At 42.9% G+C, this 19,464-nt stretch overlaps 1 protein-coding gene across 3 annotated transcripts in view; it reads right to left on the bottom strand.

Annotated features, from left to right (window-relative positions):
- LOC100722687 (ubiquitin carboxyl-terminal hydrolase MINDY-2) overlaps window positions 1–19,464 on the bottom strand; it is a 69,646-nt gene that overhangs the window by 12,727 nt on the left and 37,455 nt on the right. For 2 of the 3 annotated variants that reach the window (XM_063243378.1, XM_063243379.1), the window contains 2 exons: window positions 16,078–16,220; window positions 1,910–2,083 (listed from right to left, as the gene is read on the bottom strand). In XM_063243378.1, the coding sequence (XP_063099448.1) occupies window positions 1,910–2,083; window positions 16,078–16,220 (317 nt within the window). The remainder of the gene's footprint in view (window positions 1–1,909; window positions 2,084–16,077; window positions 16,221–19,464) is intronic. The other variant, XM_063243380.1, reaches the window with a different exon arrangement.

Below are 19,464 nucleotides of genomic sequence, written 5' to 3'. Positions count from 1 at the left end.
CTCTGTTGTGTATAGTCTTCCAGATCCAAAGAAAATAACTGACGGAGCTCCTATATTTCCTCAGAAGACGTCTCTTTTGTGGTGGGGAGATGGTGGAATCGCTAACCCTGCTGTTGCAGCCGAAGAATACCCTCATCACCTTCAAAATCATATTTGGAAGATTCCAGCCGCTATACAACCTGTAACCTTGTACAATGTTTCCTATTCAGGGACTAGTCGATCTGTATCTACTACTTATAATTTTACTAGGTTTAAAATGTATAATATTACTGTTTGTGCACCTCTGCCTTATGTCTTTTTAGTGGGAACTTTTAATTTTACACATTTTTTTTGTACTTGTTTAAATTGTCAATTGTTTACATGCTTGAATAGCACACTAAATTTCACTAAGCCTTATACAGTTATGCTGTTACAACAAAAAACTCATATTTGGTTGCCTGTAAATTTAACTCGACCATGGTCTCAAGACCCAGTAATTTCTGTTACTACTGAATTTTTTAAACATCTGTTAAAACGTACAAAAAGATTTATTAGAATAGTGGTTGCTGTACTGTTAAGTCTGATAACTGTAGCCTCCCTAGCAGCAGTCTCAGGAATAGCTTTACAAACCTCTTTGCAAGAAAAACATGTTGTAGAATTATGGCATGAAAATTCTCATAAACTTTGGTTAACTCAGTGGCAAATAAACGCCAAACTACAACAACAAATAGACCTCCTTAAACAAACAGTTGAATGGATGGGTAGAAAAATATTGGCTCTTCAGCATCAAGTGTTTTTAAAATGTGATTGGAATTCAACTACTTTCTGTATAACCCAACGACCTTATAATCAAACAGAACATAAATGGGAAGTGATTAGAATGTATCTAAATGAAAACACCTCTGCCCAGGAGAAAATAAAATCTTTGCATAATCAAATTGACAAGGATTTTGCAAAGCAAAATGATGATGAATCCCTAGCACAATTCGCGCAATTGCTTGCTCAATCTTTAAAAGGATTAGATTCCAAAGGAATCTGGCAGAGCATAACCCACACTTTTAGTGGCATGGGACTTAGTTTAATTATAGTTCTCATTGCCATAGTTCTTGTGTATTTTTACTGCATAAGACGAAATACTATTAATAACCTGATCTTATGGAAATTGTTGTTAAAAAATAAAAAGGAAGGAAGTGTGGGGGATGAGGTGTCACTTTGTAGGCCCAACCCCCTCTAACCTGCAATTTACAATAGCCGCCCTGGTATGCGAGAAGGAGGTAGAATAGGAATGCCTGTTCTCAGTGAGACCCCTCACCCTCTGGAATCCATACTGTGAGCTGGCTTTGTTTTGCAGAAGTCTTGAGGAAGTGGCTGGCCACCCTTTGTGACACTAACAGCAGACAAATTAACAACATTCTTGAGCTAATGAATTTCTTCCTGGGCTAGAGAAGTTATGAGAACTGGTTGTGATTATTTACTTCACTTAGATAGCTTTAGAATAAACATTGTAGTCTGTCACGTTGTAGCTTGCCACAAAGAATGCCTTTTCACTACTTAATTATCTGGGCTCTGTGAACTGATCGGGTTTACTATATATGAATCCTAAAATAAAGATTGTGCGTGCAGTGCAGTGTAACGCGGTGCAGACAGTAAAGGTGTCTCTCCTGTCTTTCTTTTCCGAGCACTGTACCCCCCGTGTCCCGATCAGGCGTGTGTGCGTGTTTACCTTGCCCGGAGTTCAGAGTGCTCTAAGACACTCACGACAAGTAGGCCCCGGCCTTGTCTCAGCACGGCACACAGCCCACACAGCATGACCACCTGCCTGTGTGTGAGGGGCCAGGAAAACCTTACAAACGTATTCGTGAGCGACTCTTTCATCCAAAGGTTTGGGAGAGATTAACATGTGATGAGTATACATCTGAAACAAATTTACCTGATCAATCTGATCCTGTGGCCCTTTGTAAACAGTTTCAGGATCTGAAGGAGGCCTCAGATGAAAGTCTGAGTCACAGAAGTTTCCGTCGCCATCTACGTTGTGAAGGCTTTCCCACACAACTTTCTCTTCAGTCAGAAAACCCTGGTCTGTTACCAACAAATACAGCTGACCCTTAATGAGAAATGACAAAAGGAGTGTTAACTTGTTCAAAAATAAAGGCTAGGTATGTTAAACTCTAATCTGTATGTTTAGAATACAAGAATCACTCCTACCAGCCAAGTTTGTGCAACACGATAAGTCAATCAAACACTGCAGTGTGTTTGGGGATGGATCATGCATTCATGCATTGTACTAGAGATGGGACCCAGGGAGCACTAAGCTACATCTGCAGGCGTTTTTAAATTCCTGACTGAGTCCTTCTTGGTTGTTCCGCCTGCCCTGGAACTTGTGATCCTTTTACCTCATGCTCCTGAATGGTCAGGATTACATGGGTGTGCTACTGTGCCCGGTTAAAATGAGAGACCTTGTTTTGCTCAGATCCCCCCAGCTTCAAATGCAGTTTATACTTAGCATACTATAGTGTAACAAGGAAGGAGACCTCTGGGTTTACCAGTTAACACTTGTATATGACTTTTTTTTTCTTCCAGTTTTTGGTTTTTGTGTTTTTGAGACAGGGTCTCGCCATGTAGCTCAGGCTGGCCTTGAACTTGCAACAATCCTCCTGTCTCAGCCTTCTGAGTGTGCTGGGATTACAGGCATGTGCCACCATGCCTGGCTTGTATATGATTTGTAAACAGCTTTGGGGAGGTTTGTAATCTCATTTCACATCAGGTAATAAAGACAGTTGCCAAACATGATACTGCCTTTGTTAATACTATGTTAATGCCTTTGTTAATACTGTATAACTAATGAAATGCAATGTTTCCTATGTACTATCAATGCTCTTGTTTGGTATCAAATCATTTGGCACTTTACATGTGTTCTCTTGCATTATACCCAGACTGTAGTTTTATTTTACTTTAGCTTTTGATGCTGGAGACTGAACCCAGGCTCACTAAGTCCTCAGCCTTAGACTTGACTTTAGAATCTCTTGTTAGATATCTGAGTCCAACCTAAGGCTCATCCACAGTCTCTAGTACAGAACTGACCATTAATTCTTCCTGTGTTAGCTCTGGCTCCAATCATGCAAACTTCGCATTCCTGGCCCGAGTGGGATCTATAAGCTATTTTTTTCTTCACATTTGCTAAGGGTAAGATTGTCTAATCTGGCTGAGCCCTCTCTGTGGTTAATGTAGTGTTTACTACTGCTCAAGAATCCTATGTCACATGTTCTGTCAGATGGTTTTATACTACTACTATGCAGTAGCTAAGCTTTACAATTTCATCTATTATATTTGCTGCCTGACATTCACAGTCTCAGGAATTCTCCTCCAAAGGGACGGAAAGACAGGCAAGCAGGACCCCTCCGCTGGACACGCTTGCCCTGGACAGAGTACACATGTGTTCCTTTGGTACCAACAGCCTGACTCCTGGGGACTGTCAGCTCATGTCTTCGTCCTGTCCATCATGACATTTACCTTAGAAAATCTACAGCTGACTCACTCTCTACAGTATAGATCATTACTCTATAAGCTTTTTCTATAATTACATGCTAAATAGCACAGTATCTACTAGTACTGCATCAAATACTTCAGATCATCTGACCCCGAAAATCTAAGGCTAAGTTACCATCAAAGAGTATTTGTTACAGTTAGGTGCAGTGACATACATTTGTAATCCCAGCACTCTGGGAGGCAGAGGCAGGAGACTCACCAACTCAGAGCATAGCTTAGGCAACTTAGCAAAATGAAAAATGAAAACAAGGCTGGAGACATAGCAGAGTGTGAAGGCCATAGGTTCGATCCCCAGTACCATATGCACATGGACATAGACACACACAAAACATTCTTGAATTAACACCCAAGCACTATAACTATACTATCTAAACTTCTCCTTTTAAACCTTGAGCCTTGATCTCGTTTCCCTCATCAGTCTTAAGAACAATGAAAAAGGGAACGTAGCTCAGTGATAGAGTGGCTGCCTAGCATGTGTGAGACCCTGGTGTTGACCACTAGCACCACTACCCACATACACATACACATACACAGAATACAGAAACATTTCATGGAGATAACAGTGTTAAAATCCTAAGTGACACATTAATATGGAAATGACAGACATGACATTATTTTTTATAAAAAGTGACAATTATGTTATAAAAGAAAGTAAAAACCTCTTGCATCTAAATGCCTTTCCTCATAAATTAGTTCTACATACCTAAATCACCACTTATAAATTGAAAATATACAAGAAAACTCCAATTTAATAATGCTGGCTTTTATGGAAAAAGGTACTACCTCAACAAGTCTGATTAAGTAGCTTAGATTCAAATTATTTAACATCTTTGGACTTTAATTTTCTATTTTTACGAAGTAGTACAGGTGTAAGCTAGGTGTGGTGGCACATACCTGTCACCCCCACACTCTGGCAGGCTGAGGCTAGAGGATATGAAGTTCAACCCCAATGCAGGTAACTTGGGGAGACCCTGTTTCAAAGTGTGTGCGTGTGTACTCAGTGCAAAGGCCCTACGGTTTAATCCCTAATCCACAAAAACAAAATAAGCCATCAAAACCACCAAAGTGACAGGGGGATAGCATAAGAGTTTCGAAAGTACTCTGCAAGTGAAAACATCAGTTTCTTATGTACCCATAGAGGCAGTGAAGCATCACTGAAGACCTTTCAAAGTCTTAAGTGGACCTGAACTCACCCCTGAGCTGCTTACAAAAGCGGAGTGGCCTTGAGCCAGTTCCTTTGGGCTTTTTCGTCTGCTCCCTGGCTGCAGAGTAGGGGTAAAATCTGCTCCTCACAGGGTACTTGTGCAGAGTAACCTGCTCCTGCTGTGCTGTCCCATGCTGCCCGACAGACAGAGCCACCAGACAGACAGAGCCACTATCAGCAGGCACAGGAATTCAGCCTTGTGAACGTGTTAAATGGGAGAACAAACACACTAAATGGGAGAACAAACACACAGCACCTAGCAGAGTGCTGGTACATAACTGGGGTTTTTTTCTTTTGTTTGTTTTTTGCTGTGCTGGGCATTGAACCCAGGGTCTTGAACAAGCTAAGCAAGTGTGCTCTACCGCTCCTACATGCCTGACCCCAAAATGGATAACAAATAAATGACATGAAGCTGGGTATGGTGATACATGTCTGCGACCCCAGCACTCTGAAATGCTGAGTCAGGAGGATGGCAAATTTAAGCCCAGCTTGGGCAACTTAGCAAGATCCTGTCTCAAAACGGGCTGAGGGTACAGCATGGTGTGAAGGCTCCAGGTCCAACCCCTAGTACTGCACACACACACACAGTTACTTTTGTACTACCTAAGTCGCAGTATTTTTCTACCTCTTGCGAAAACAGCAGATCTTGCAGGCCTGTGGGGCCCATAACTTTACCAATCTGGTTCCCGCCCACCCCTCCCACCTGCCCCGCTGCCTTTTTTGGTCTTCTTGAGACAGGTCCTTGCCATGCAGTTCAGGCCGGCCTTGAGCTCACTGTGTAGCCCAGGCTGGCCTGGAACTTGCAGCAATCCTCCTGCCTCAGTCTTCAGAGTGCTGAGATTATAGGCGTGCATCAACCATGTCCAGCCTCCCCTTTCTCTTAATGTTAAAAGAAACTGAGACTTTTAATGAATTTTTATTTAAAGGTAACATTCTATGAAAAAAGTTTCCTACTTTCCCCTTAGGTCAGAGAGGAAAGAGAGCCCGCAGAGGTGTCTGTCTTTGTTTTAGCAGCGCCAGGGTCAAGCCCAGGGCCTCGCCTTGCACAGGCAAGTGTCTGCCACTGAACAGAAACCTGGGCTGGAAAACGCACTGCTCTCGCAGGTGGCTTTAGGGTTTGCCCCAGCCATATCCCTCCTAAGCTAGTGCTCACTGCTGGTCCTAATGTGAAGTGAAAAAGTAAAGCAAACCAACTCCAAACCCTCGGGCTTGTGCACACTCCAGAGAGGTGTCAGCGTTCAAAGCCAAGCTCCCAGGAAGGCAACGGTCCCAGCCTGGATGGAAGCAAAGGCTAACACAGCAGAGGACGACCCTGAGGGTGGCATGCAGGAGGGAGCCTTCGGACCCTGACAGGAGAGGAGCCAGGCGTCCCCGGCAGGGGCTAATCTGGTTAGCGGTCACTTTTAGTCAGAGTAGAAAGGCACTGAACAAGTGGAAGAGGAGAGCAACGTATAAAACTGAGTAACCAGACCGAGGATATTACATTATGTCAGGTAAGGGTGTGTCACCGAGGCTCATGTGACCAGCAGGGGACCCTCGTGTCCTTCCATAGCTCAATCTATCCTTGCAGCAGCCAGTCAGAAGGCTCTGTTCCCCGGGCCCTCGTGCTCCTCCGGGTCCTGCCCCAGGTATGCTGTTGCAAAGCAGGGTCGCCGTAGATTCATCGGCTCTGCACGGGTTTGTCAGGTCAACTGGCCCGGCCTAACTGTGTGCCACTCGGAAAGGAATATGGAGCAGATACTGGGGCAACCCTGTGTGCTGCCGGCAGGCAGAGGAGGTGCAGAGTTCAGTGAAGCATGCACAGAGGGTGCGCTTACAAGGAACGGTGCACAGGCCTGCAGTACCTGCCTTGCAAGGAGAGGAAGACACGGAGGAGAAGCGCTTACTCAGAGTGTAGGAATGGTACCCCACAAACCCAGGGTGGTAAGAGTTCTCAAACAAGAGGAAGCCAGCACTGTTACTGGAGAAAATGTCCTGTGTGAAGTCATAGCTCTTGTTATACTGGTCAGCTGCTCAGTGTAAGGCTGACAGTAGTTACGACTCAGGAACAAAACGCCAATTTGATGATCCCCTGAGACTACATGGGAACAAAGGCCAGATCCAGAAGACTCAAAATTAGGGTCAGAGTGAAGGTGGAATCATAATGAACAGAGTGCTTTGTTTAGATCTGGCTTCCGGAAGTGTTTCCGCCCTTCTAATGCTTTGGTGTACAGAGGGTCACCAAAAAATTTTACCTAACCTCCCCCTTGATACAAGATCTATAAAGGGTTAGAAGAGATGTAGTGCTGGAGAAGCCGAATTGACCAGAACCAAATAAACCTTCCCTCTCGTCAAACAGAAGCCCACAGCTCACACATGCCTAAGGCTCGTCTCTGTCCTGCCATCTTGGGCTTCTGCCTCTTGGGTCTAGATTCTGAGATGATAATGACACCTAAGGAATTGCAGTACAGAAAACAAAGACCCTTTACGGAAATCACAGTGAAATACCAGCTCCTCTAATAAAGTAAGAGTTATCGAAAGTTATGGCTGACCGCTACTGTGTGACAGGCAGCTTGGCAATTTACTATTGTTGCACTTGTATAAGCCCCTAGTTATAGACACTATCTATACTAAAGCAATCTACCAGACCTTAAATTGTTGGTTGAAAGTATATTTTAGACTCCGGGAGAACATGGCGGACAGACAACAGCAACTACCGGAGGCTCTCTGAAAGGCTCGGCTCAGAGGCCAGGAATGATGCGGACTAAGGAGACACGAACCAGTAGAGATATGCTCTGCTGACTCAGGAACGAACTGGGCTGAGAGAAACCAACTTAGAATACAGTCCTGGCGCTAAAATAGGAACAGAAAAGACTCGGTGTAGAGGCTCGACCCCGCGCCATTGGAAACCGCGATTTGGGTTTCCCGCCGCCCGGCGGCTGGCTGCCTCCACAGCGGCTCGGCAAGGAGAGACGCGCAGAGCTCTGGGAACGGGAGTCTGCGAACGGAGTTGAAAACAGGACGGACAAGGAGGCGTACACGAAAACTGACTGGTGGCGAGGTGAGTGAGAAACTGACCCCTTACCACAGTTTGACTCCAGCGGAGGACTTTTTGGGCTCGGGCAGTCCTGTAAGAGCAGGGCGCGGTGGCAACTCCAGCCACACATTCCCCTCTCGGACGGGATTGGTGAAAAGTGCCTGGCCTGAGTGACACTGCTGGCGGACTCCCTAGGATGGCCTAACCCAGATCCCAGAGCCTGACGGTGGCCCGGAGGAGCGACTGACTCCCGCGTAGGCTGCCTCCTCCGCAACTCCCTGGTGCGCAGCAGTTGGCGGGAACAACTAGCCAGCGCAATTTGATCAGGCTGTGGCTGACAGGCAGGGAAGCCGGGCCTCCTATGTAAGCTTGCATTTTATAAGGAACAGAAAATATGGGGAAGGGAAGCAACAAAAAAGGCTCCTCGGCTCCCAATCCTGAGAAACAGGCAATAGTGGACACCGCACCAATATACATTAAGCGTCATATAGAGAGCCTCATAGACCAATTCAGGAATGAAGTTATCAACGACCTGAAGCTAGAAGTATGCAGAATAGTTAGAGAAATGCTAAGCATCACCCAGGAAAAAACAGATGGTGGAATGGAAGAACAGAAAAAGAGGGGAGAATTGCTTGATGGAGAAAACAGAGAAGCATTGAGTATGTGAAGCAGGTTCAAAGGGACGATCAAGAAATTAAGAAGTCTATCCAAGACTGGCATAACAGCTTGAAAGAAACTAAGGACAGACGATCTGAACTGGAGGGCAAACTTGAAATATGGGAGAATGAAATGAAAAACTTCTTAAAAATAACAAAGAAACAAACAGCAATAATACAAAGACAAGAAGATGATAAGAGGAGCCATAACTTAAGGATTAAGAACATAAAAGAAGAAGTAGGGACACAAACAAGTGAACTACAAAAGCTACTCACAGAAATAATCCAGGAGAATTTTCCTAATTTAGCAAAAGGTAAAGATACTCAGATGTATGAGGCATACAGGACCCCAGCTACCTACAACCCTAACAGAGAAACACCCAGGCATATAATAATAAAAATTCCAGAAATTCAATACAAGAACAGAATATTAAAAGCTGTAAGAGACAAGAAACAGACCACTTACAAGGGAACACCCATCAGAATTACAGCAGATTTCTCTGCGCAAACCATCAAATCACGAAGAGCATGGGGGGAAATAATTCAAGCTTTGAAAGATAATAATCTCCAGCCAAGATTGAGATATCCTGCACAACTGTCCCTGGAAATTGATGGAAAAACAAGGTGCTTCCAGGATAAAGAGGAACTGGGGGAATTTGCAACCACCAATTCAACCCTACAGAAAGTATTGCAGGATATTCTAAAAAAAGAAAAATACAAAGAACCCAGAAATAGTGGCGGGGAGGCCACAACGAATGGAGCAGAGAACAAAATGAAGAAGACAAACTGACAGCTACTGACAGAAAAAGAGCTCAACAGAAATGAGACAGAGAAGACTGGATGATAGGAACAGCTATTTTGGAGAAAATGACATCTTAATAGGTAATGCTGATTTAGTACCATCTTGTTTTGAAGTCTCATCTAGCTTTTGTTCTTCTGTCTCCAATGGTCTAAACAGGTTGTATCTTATTGGATTTTGTTATGTACGATAGTATAAGCAAAAACCTTTTAAAGACAAGGAGATTATACAGAGACCATTGTTCATTTTCTGTTAGTCGATTCTAAATACTCTATAATGCTGTCATTCTCTTAAATGGTTTTACATTGTTTTGATATACTTAATGCTACAGTATATGAAGTTGTACTCAAGGACTTCAGGGAGGGAGTCAATATGGTAACTACTTTTGGGTCGGAATTATCTGGTGGTGAAACACTATTCTGCTTAAATGGTTATGTTTTGATCTGCCCTGTTTCGCTGTTATGCCCTCTTTTTTCTCAATCTCCACTCCATTATTTACTTTTTTATTTTTATCCATTTAATTAAAGGGAAAAATATAGCAGGATATAACATAGTAACCCACTTTGACTTTCTATTATCTCGATTTGAAGCCCTGTATTACTCTCACCATCTTGTTTTTGACTGAGGTTCCTCTATTCTGTTTTGCTGGATAGTATCAGGTTCGAAAGTTTAGGCATCAGCTGAGAAGATAATGAGATTCATTATAACGCCCATTCTCGTTGACTTTTATCTACTTTTGAAGACCTACAATATCTCCAATGTTTTGGTTTTGTCGGTTTTATTCTTTACTGTTTTGTTCAATTGTATTACAACTAATGATATAGGCAATTCTATTAGAAATAGCGGGAGGCATTATGGTAACCATTGTTGATCACCTTATATTATGTTTTTATATTATCTATTATATCCACCCTTTTGACTTGACCGATTCTGTTCTGTTATGTCACATTTGGTTTTACTCTCTTCCAAAAAAGCAATAAGAACCGTGGGAGCAATGAAACCCAAAATGTGTAATAGTCACTGTACAAAAGAGAGGAAAAGAAAGTGTTCTAAACTATATAACTGCATGTATATTTAAATGTATAAGATAGAAAATGATATCACAGAGTTTTATTGGATCATTGAACAGAACTGTTTGCAGTATCATTGTTGGAATGTCTACTCTACAAGCTTTAATTTTGTGACTTGAACAATTATTTCTAAGATGGCAATATGTAATCCATTAACTAGTGATTTCCTACTGCGCATTTTTTTCTTCTGTAAATCTGTATAACTTGTACCCCTTCACTGTTTTTTTTCTTTCTTTTCTTTTCTCCTTAAATAAAAAAAAAAAAAGAAAGTATATTTTAAATTCTATAGAATGAAATGTGGCCATACTACAGATATTCCGAAGAGTTTACAGGGATAGAAAGATAGGAACTGAAATGGCCATTAAATATGAGATCATTAAATGGTCCTAAAACCTCTGGGGGCTTTTTGGGTACTGGGAATCAAACTCATGACCTCATGCTTGCCAGGCAGGTTCTGTGCCACTGAGCTGCATCCCTGGCCCAAAATTTTGGGTTTTTGAAAAGCAAATATGGGAAGGCACTACAAAGATGTAATGCAGTATTAAAGTAGTCTTATCTTGTTTGGAAAAGCAGGGTTCTGTGTTTTGTTGTACTGGGTATCGAATTCAGAACCCTGAGCTTCCAGGGAGGCACTTAGGGCACTGAGCTACATCCCTGTCCCTAGCTTACTACTTTTTCATTATTTATGTCATGCTTTTTCCCCTCTTTTTCTTTTATTTTTTGGTGGTAATTAAATCCAGGGCCTTTTCACTGAAACACATCCCCAGTCCTTCAAAAAAGTTTTTGTTAAAGCCCAGCATAGTAGTACACATCAATCCCTGCCCTTGGGAGGCTGAGGAGGATGATCACTGTGAGTCTGAGGCTAGTCTGAGGTACACGGTCAGTTCCAAGTCACATCAAACTACACAGTGGGAACCTGACTCAAAAAAAAAAAAAAAAAACAACTTCCCCCCACCTCAACCTCCCAAAGCACTGAGATTACAGGTATGTCAGTATGCTGAACTACATACATCCTTATTTGATCACAGATTACCTCAGGCTCAAGTTTATAAGGAACAGCCTAAAAGCCTAGAAATTTATGGGAGAGAATAATGCTAAAATGTAATGGGACAAAGGCATCATCTTCCATTCTATCCAATCATTTTAGTGTTTAGTTTGCCTCTTACCAAAAAAAAAAATTCATCAAAGGGAATTTTTATTATCTTTTGAAACAGGGTCTTGCCTTAATCAGACTGGCCTCAAACCAGCTGCAACCCTCCTGCTTCAGCTTCAAGTGCATGGGTTACAGGTGTAAGTACCCAACTTTTTTTTTTTTCTTTTTTATCGGTAAGGGATTGAACTCATGACTGCCTGCTTGCAAGGCAAGCGCTTATGCCGCTGAGCTAAATCCCCAGCCCCCCTCCCCTTTTTTTTTGAGATAGGGTCTTGCTTTGTTGCTCAGGCTGGTCCCAGCCCTCAGCTAACATGATCCTCTGCTATCAGCCACCTGAGGTGCAGCTACATCCGACTCTTGTTTTAGTTTAGGGTTTTCTTTTGGTACGGACATTGAACCGAGCTCCTCTCACACCCAAAGCAAGTATTCTAGTGCTGAGCTACAACCCCAGCACTTGCTCCAGGAGATTTATAGCATTCCTGTCGGGCTTCTGGCCCTACATCCAAAGCCAAAATCACCAGAAGTGATTCTGTGTAAACCAGATAGATAATCAGAACTCGGGGGTCAGGGAGGAAGAAGTTGACTCAGTGGGGACTCTGCCAGCAACAAAGCAATGTACTGTCTGAAACTTGCAAGACTGGAAAGACGTATAATGAAACTGAGGGCAAAATGCTGGGAGGACAGCAACAAGGCACAAATAAACAGCCCACCGGCTGTAGCTCCCTGAAGACACTACACTGGGGTCACAACAGTGGACTCCCCAACTGGATACAGGCTAGAGTGAACCATCTGCAAGGCCCTTGGGGAGTCTTAGACAGCATTAACAACTGTAGCTGACTATTCAATACAAAATAATACCGAGATCTGAAAGGAGAACATTCTTATTTAGTGATACCTACACAAGGGTAAGCAACAAAAGTATGGAAAGTGAAAAAAGTAAAGTGTTAAAAATTGTTAAATGTCTCGTTTTCCAAACAGTGATTTCTCTAATTTGCAAATTAGGGGAAGAGCAGCACTTGCGAGACGAGCATGAATAGACTACGGGTTTGATCCCTAGCGTGGTGAAAACACAACACAGCATGTAAGTAAACCACTCCAGCAACAGTGCCACTGCTCTGCTTTGGTGGCCTCTGTAATAAATGGTGACTGGCTATTCTGACACTGTTCCCATTATCCTAAGAAGAGAGAGAAAGATGTTCTGCATTTATTTCTGCAATTGTTCTTCTACTCTTTGTTGAACCCACCTCAATAGACTCCCGAACCTAAAATTACAAATTAGCTCTCTCTCCATGCCTGTACTACATAAAAATCACATGACTGACATGTTCACGTAATGATCCCATCCCATGGGGCTGCGCTCAGCGGCGGAGCACCTGCCTCGCACACAGCCTTGAGCTCGATCTCCAGTATTGGGAACGCAACTCCCCACAAAAGAAAACAAAACCCCAAACCAAAACCAAAGTAGCTGGCGCTCAGATCCCTGCTGAGACTCAGATTTAAATGAACTAGTGGCATGTTCTGGGCATCAGTAATTTTTTAAAAGCTCCGTAAGAAGTTCTCGTAGACAAACTAAGTTAAGAACCATTGATTTAAGGAGAAAAGAGGTAGCTTTAGTGCCAACCTCATGTTAGAAGTGCTTCTTTAAAAACTGGTAGATTTCACAAGCAAATTCAGTAGTGTAGCTGAATATAAAGTCAACACTCAAAAATCAATAGCATTCTTGTACATGAATAACAAACTCATTGAAAGAGAAATCAGGAAAACAACACATTTCACAACAGCATCCCCCAAAATTAAATACCTAGAAATTAATCTAATGAAAGATGTAGAAGACCTCTACATTGAAAAGTATACTACTCTGAACAGAGATGGAAGAGGACATTAAAAATAAAAAGATATCCCCTGCTTTTGGGTAGGAACAACCAATATAGTGAAAATGGCCATACTTTCAAAAGTGTTATACAAATTTAATGCAATTCTATCAAAATTCCAACAGCGTATCTCACAGAATTAGAGAAAACAATCCTAAAATTGATCTGGTACCAAAAGAGACCCAGAATAGTAAAGGCAATCCTGGGCAACAAAGGCAAAACAGGGGGCATCACAAACCTTGACTTGAAATTATACTATAAAGCTACTTTGATTAAAACAGTGTGGTACTAGCAAAACAAAACAAAACAAAACCAGACCCAAAGATCAATGGAGCGGATCAGAAGAAGAAACAACTCCAGACACATGAAACCACCTTATCTTTGACAAAGGTGCAAAACGTGTTCACTAAAAGAAAGACAGCCTCTTGAATAAATGGTGCTGGAAAAACTGGCTCTGGACATGCCAAAGATTAAAACCACTCGTATCTTTCATTAAGCACTAAACTAAAATCAAAATGGACCAAAGATATAAATATTAAAAGGGGAACACTGAATCTGCTGGAAAATACAATAGGTAGAACTCCTGAAGACATTCCTGTAGGCAAAGACCTCATGAACAAAGTCCTGATTGCACAGGAAATACCACAAATAATCAATAACTGGGATCTCATCTTATTAAAAAGCTTTTGCACATCAGGAGAGATCATCAACAGAGTGAAGAGACAACCCAGTGTGGGAAAAAGTCCTTGTCAGCTGTTCCTCACACAAAGGATTACTAATGAGAAGATATAAAGAACTCAAAAAAATCAGACTTCTCAAATTTAAAGACCCAACTCAAAAATGTGCATCTGAGATGAATACACACTTCTCAGATGAAGAAATACAAACTGCAAATAAATATATGAAAAAATGTTCAAGATCACAAGTCATTTGAGAGATGCAAATTAAAACAACACTTGAGATTCTACCTCACCCCAGAAAAAAATGGCTGTTATTAAGAAATCAACCAGTAACAAATGCTGGAGGGGCTGTGTGGAAAAAGGAACCCTTCTCTTCTGTTGGTGGGAGGGCAGACTGGTGCAACCACTGTGGAAATCAGTGTGGAGTCCTCAAAAAACTAAGACTGGTAGCCCTACTGAACCCAGTTATTTACCTTTTGGTTATCATTCCAGAAAAATTAAAAACATAGTATCACAATAACATATGTGCTCCCAGGTTTATAGCAGCACAATTTACAATGGTCAAATCTCGTTAGCTACCTAAATGCCCATCAACTAAAGAATGGATAAAAGAGATGTGGTATTTTTCTACAATGGAATACTACTCAGTCATAAAGAAAGATAAAATTGCCTTTGCTATTCTAGGTCTCTTTCATAGGCAAACGGATACAATTAGAGACTGTGTTCAAAAATGAAATAAATCAGACTTGCATGTGTAAACACAGCATTATCTCCCTAGTGTGAGAAGCTGAAAGAAATAATCTGTGTATGAGTGTGTAGAGATAGTTACACTACTAATTTCTCTTATTTCACTAAAAAGAAGTTTGTGCTGATATTGTTTGGACAATTAAATGCAAGTATCTTGTATTCTGAGAACCTAAAGATAATAATTCACAATGTATTAACTGTTGTTACCCTCCAAATTGTGTACTGACACTTTGTGGTTTTCTCTTAACCAAAACAAAAACATGGGTGAGAGGCGGCAGAGCTGAAGTCCAGGCCTGAGCACTAGAAGAAGCCCAGAGGGAGGGAATAGGGCGGAGGAGCAGGAGCAGCAGTGGCCAAGGCAGGGAGGAGGCTGCGAGAACGGCAGCAGCAGAATAGTGCCTGCACTGCATCCTGTGTCGCTGCGGCCAGGAGAGATACAGTGAGGAGCAGCACTGCCACAGCAGTCCAGCCACACAGGGAAGCCACGTGAAACAGAAGGGATACATGCAAAAGGTAACGAAGAAGGGTCCAGCGATGTTTATTTTTTGGCAGAGCCACAAATACTACTACAGGAAAAATTTAAAGTCAGACTAATAACTTCAAAAATAGCAAACACTATTATAAAGATCATTTCTTTTTAATTTTAGTTTTTAAATTTTTTTTTGTTTTTTGAGACAGGGTCGCACTGAGTAGTTCATGCTGGCCCTGAACTCATGATCCTCCTGTTTCAGCCTTCTTTCTGTTTTTGAGACAGGGTCTTACTTTGTAGTGCAGGCTGCAGGCTGGCCTTGAACTCACTATATAGCCCTGGCCAGCCTTGAACTTGCAGCAGTCCTCCTGCCTCAGCCTCCCAAGTACTGAGACTGCAGGTGCCTCAGTCTTCTGAGTGCCAGGATCACGGGGATGCACTACTGCTCCTGACTCTTCTCTCTGAAATTGTGAGTTCTGCTATGTTGTTTAGGCCGGCCTGAAAGTCGATGCCCTTCTGCTTCCCCTCCAGAGCAGTGGGCAGTGCGGCACACACCACCACATTCAGTTTAACGCAAACCTTCATTTTCTAATTTTCTTTAGTGTTCAAATATAAACAATCATTAAATCATCCTACTTCTCCTTAGAAAATAAATACTTCTCAATGTAGTAATCTGTGAAAAAGAAGGTGAAATTTAAAAACAAGAACTTGAGATGATGCTTTAAGTGCTAATTCATTTCCTTCTAAAGAACTACTTAATAATTACCTTCACAATTTGATGGTTAAGGAAAATTATACTAAAACCTTTTTCTTTTAAGCAGATTAAATGCATCTCTAAATTAAGCCCCTTTGATTTAGAGTAACAAATAGCTATTTCTTTAGCATACCTTGTGTTTGGTCATGGTGCTAAAATGATTATTCCGAAAGAACACACAGAGCTCTCCCTCCTGAACGGCTGACGTTAGTTCACATAATCCATGGTATGTCAGTTGAGTGGCTGTATTGTTTAGAAACTGCTCAGCTACAAAGCCTATGGAACCAATGCATAATATTAGATGGAAGAATACTTCAAAAATTTTAAAAACTATTCTTTTATTCACATTGCGTTCCACATGCGTAGGAAGGCCAATTAATACAAAACTTTCCTTACTACAGGATGGTCCTAACTGGAGACTCATCTTTCTTTTTCTTTCTTTTTGTCTTTTTCCTTTTTATTGGTACCGGGGATCAAACTCACGACTGCCTGCTTGCAAGACAGGCGCTTATGCCGCTGAGCTAAATCCCCAGCCCCCAAGACTCATCTTTCTAAACCTGTTATTCGGAGCTGCGTTATACTTCACCTACAACAAGGATTTCTGACAGCTTACAATATGAAACATAAGACATAACAATCCATTAAAGCAAAGAAGTTAGGGTTAGGATTTAAGCAGTGGGACGGAGAGATGACTATTTTCCCAGTGGCTGGCTGTTTAGAAATGAAAAGTAGCCTTAACACTGTAAGCGGAGCTGCTTAGGTTTTTAATAAAGACTCTAGATAATCACAGACTGCCTGACTTCTGCACATGAGACTGGACAGAAACACTATTTTACCCTAGTTCCTTTCAACACATGCCACTGGACGCAGACAACAAGTTCAGAAATTCTCTAGTCTTTCTGGAACAGAATGAAATGCACAGCAGCAAGCTGAAGTGCACTGAAAAGATCCAGTCATCTGTGAGTTCTTACATGTGAGCTGCTGCCCTGGCTGAGAATTACACACCAGCACCCCAGGGGCCAGGCTCCTAGCACTGTCACAGTCGTTCTCAGACATCCGGAGACAGGCAAAAACCTAATACGCACATTCCTAGCCGGGGTCAAACTAGGCAGCATTCTGCCTGGCTCCGGCTCTCATACCACAAACTGGTGCCCTTTTCATGGTCTACTCAACGACATGCTGGTCACAACTTCCTGCTTTCTGCTTGAAATGTCCTCCCCAAGCCTAGGAGGAAAGTGCTGGTTAGCGCTTCTAACACTGGACCTCCGTTAACAAAGGCTGTCGTGTGCCTTGCAGAAACCTGGTGGAGAAAAACGCTGTGAGCAGAGTTCCATAAGAGGCCTGTACCTTCAGGGGAACAGGGACTCACTGTTCACTGATACCACCACCTTTATTCACGGCAGCCATGAGGGAAGCATCTGCTGCAAACAGAACCAACTGTACACACACTTTTTTTTTTTTTTTTTTTTTGGTACTGGAAATCGAACTCAGGACATTGCGCTTGCCAGGCTGGTGCACACATAATTTTGAAACCTGCATTTCTTTCTCCTTTCTTCTTTAATGAGAAAGAAAGGTCTCAGGAAGGTGGCAGGGGCCTTGTTCTGAGAGGCTCTGTAACTGAGCTGCAGGCAGGGGGCGCTGGGACGAAAGTGTACAAGGAGGTGAACTGCGCCAGTAGAGCAGTGTCTCCGACCAGGCGGGGCGGCTGTTCAGGGCGCTGGTACAGCATGTAGTCCGCGAGCGTGAAGAGCAAAGCTCCCAAAGGCTGCTAGCGCACGGCCCGCCCCATCCCTGTGGGCACCCAGTGGAAGGGAAAAGGCCCCACAACACTCGTCCGAGGGAGGCCCTGCGCCTGTCCCCTCAGAACAGAGCGAAAGGCGGGGCCACCAGCGCCCTCCCACTCGCCCCTCTCCGCAAGCCCCCTTCCTAGCCAGGCAGACAAGTCTTGGAGGAGGAGGAGGTGTGATTTAAACATTTAACACTGGAACACTATTTCACAGCTGTACTGAGAAAGCAGGGCTGGGACAATGAATGATTTACCCAAGGTCAAAAACTAATTATGCTAAAGACTAAAACCAAGAGAATTCTTTTTAGGAGAATTATTATTTGTATTAAAGTACTTTAAACTACAGTGCAGATGATCACTATGTATTCTAACAATTATCTATCTTCCCCAAAACGGTCCATCATAAAATGGTCCATCAAGAATGATTTTAAAAAAAACCAGTATATAGCCAGGTGTGGGGGCTCAGGCCTGTAATCCCAGCACTGGGGTGGCTGAGGCAGGAGGATCGTTTGGAATTCAAGACCAGCCTAGGCTACAAAGTGAGCCCAAGACCAGCCTGAACGCAGGCACGGGGAGACCCTGTCTCAAAAAGACAAAAACAACAACAAAAACCCCCAGTATTTTCTGTAACCCCAGCACTGTTTGGGGTCTGAGGCCACTCAGGGCCACATAAGGTAGGAAAGCCCCAAGCGCCTTGCAGAAGGTGATGCTGGCTACCATCAGCCTATGTCTCCCAGACCAGCATGTCCTTCTGCGTTTGCTTTTATCCTTTTTCCCTCTCCACTGGACTCAGGCCTGCTCTGCGGAGCCAGTTTCTTCCCCGCTCTTTACTTTTATATCCTTGAATAAATCTGACCACTGCTAAAAACAATACAAAACTGTGAAATTAGGGCTGTAGGGGCATGCGCCTGTGATGCCAGGACTGGGGTGGGGGTCACTGTTTCAAGGTCAGCCTGGATTGCAATAGTGTGCTGAGGACCAGCTTGGACTACGTTGGAGACTCAGTCTCAGAAAAGCAAGATGAAGTTAGGAAGACAGATTCTAAAATTAGGCAAAAAGCAATAGAATGTGGAAATAGGAGGAAAAAAAATGATTCATTTAAAAAATACTGAGTACCTGCCTGGCCAGCATGAGGTCATGAGTTCGATCCCTGGTACAAAAAAAAAAAAAAAAAAAAAAAAGCCTAAACTAGGCACAGTGGCACATAGCATCCTAGTACTCAGGAGGCTGAGGCAGGAGGATTGTGCAGGTTTGAGGCCAGCATGGGCTACATAGTGAGGTCAAGCCCAGCCTGATCACAGAGTGAGACCTTGACTCAAAAATAACTTAGCAAACTGCTTAGTAATTACAAAAACAAAAGGGCATCTCTGCAATAAAGTGACAGGTACACCTTGATCAAACTCACACCTCACCAATCCTGGGACAGCGGGGCTCACGCTCTCCAGTTTGGTACACTAGGAAGAGTGTGAGTTCACCCACGTAGCAGTGCTGCTGAAAAGCCTTTCCCTTGACTCGACTTATGACGAAAGTGCAGAGGAACCCAGACTGGGAGCTGCTCTGTAAAACCAGCCTGCACTTTATATTAAAAGTAAGCCATGCCACAAGAGTCTTCTTTCAAAGCAAGAAGATAGGAAAGTATCAGAAATCCATTCTCTACTGCACAAGACCGAAGACAGGACCACGAGATGATCCCGGGATACAGCACACTGAAAAACACTAAAAGCTCAAAGGGGC

Source organism: Cavia porcellus, unplaced genomic scaffold (assembly GCF_034190915.1).
Source record: "Cavia porcellus strain 051 isolate PalLab524CR breed Dunkin Hartley unplaced genomic scaffold, mCavPor4.1 scaffold_38, whole genome shotgun sequence".
Lineage (NCBI taxonomy): Eukaryota > Metazoa > Chordata > Mammalia > Rodentia > Caviidae > Cavia > Cavia porcellus.
The sequence above is the reverse complement of the archived record's forward strand: the minus strand, read 5'-3'. Positions and strand labels throughout refer to the sequence as shown.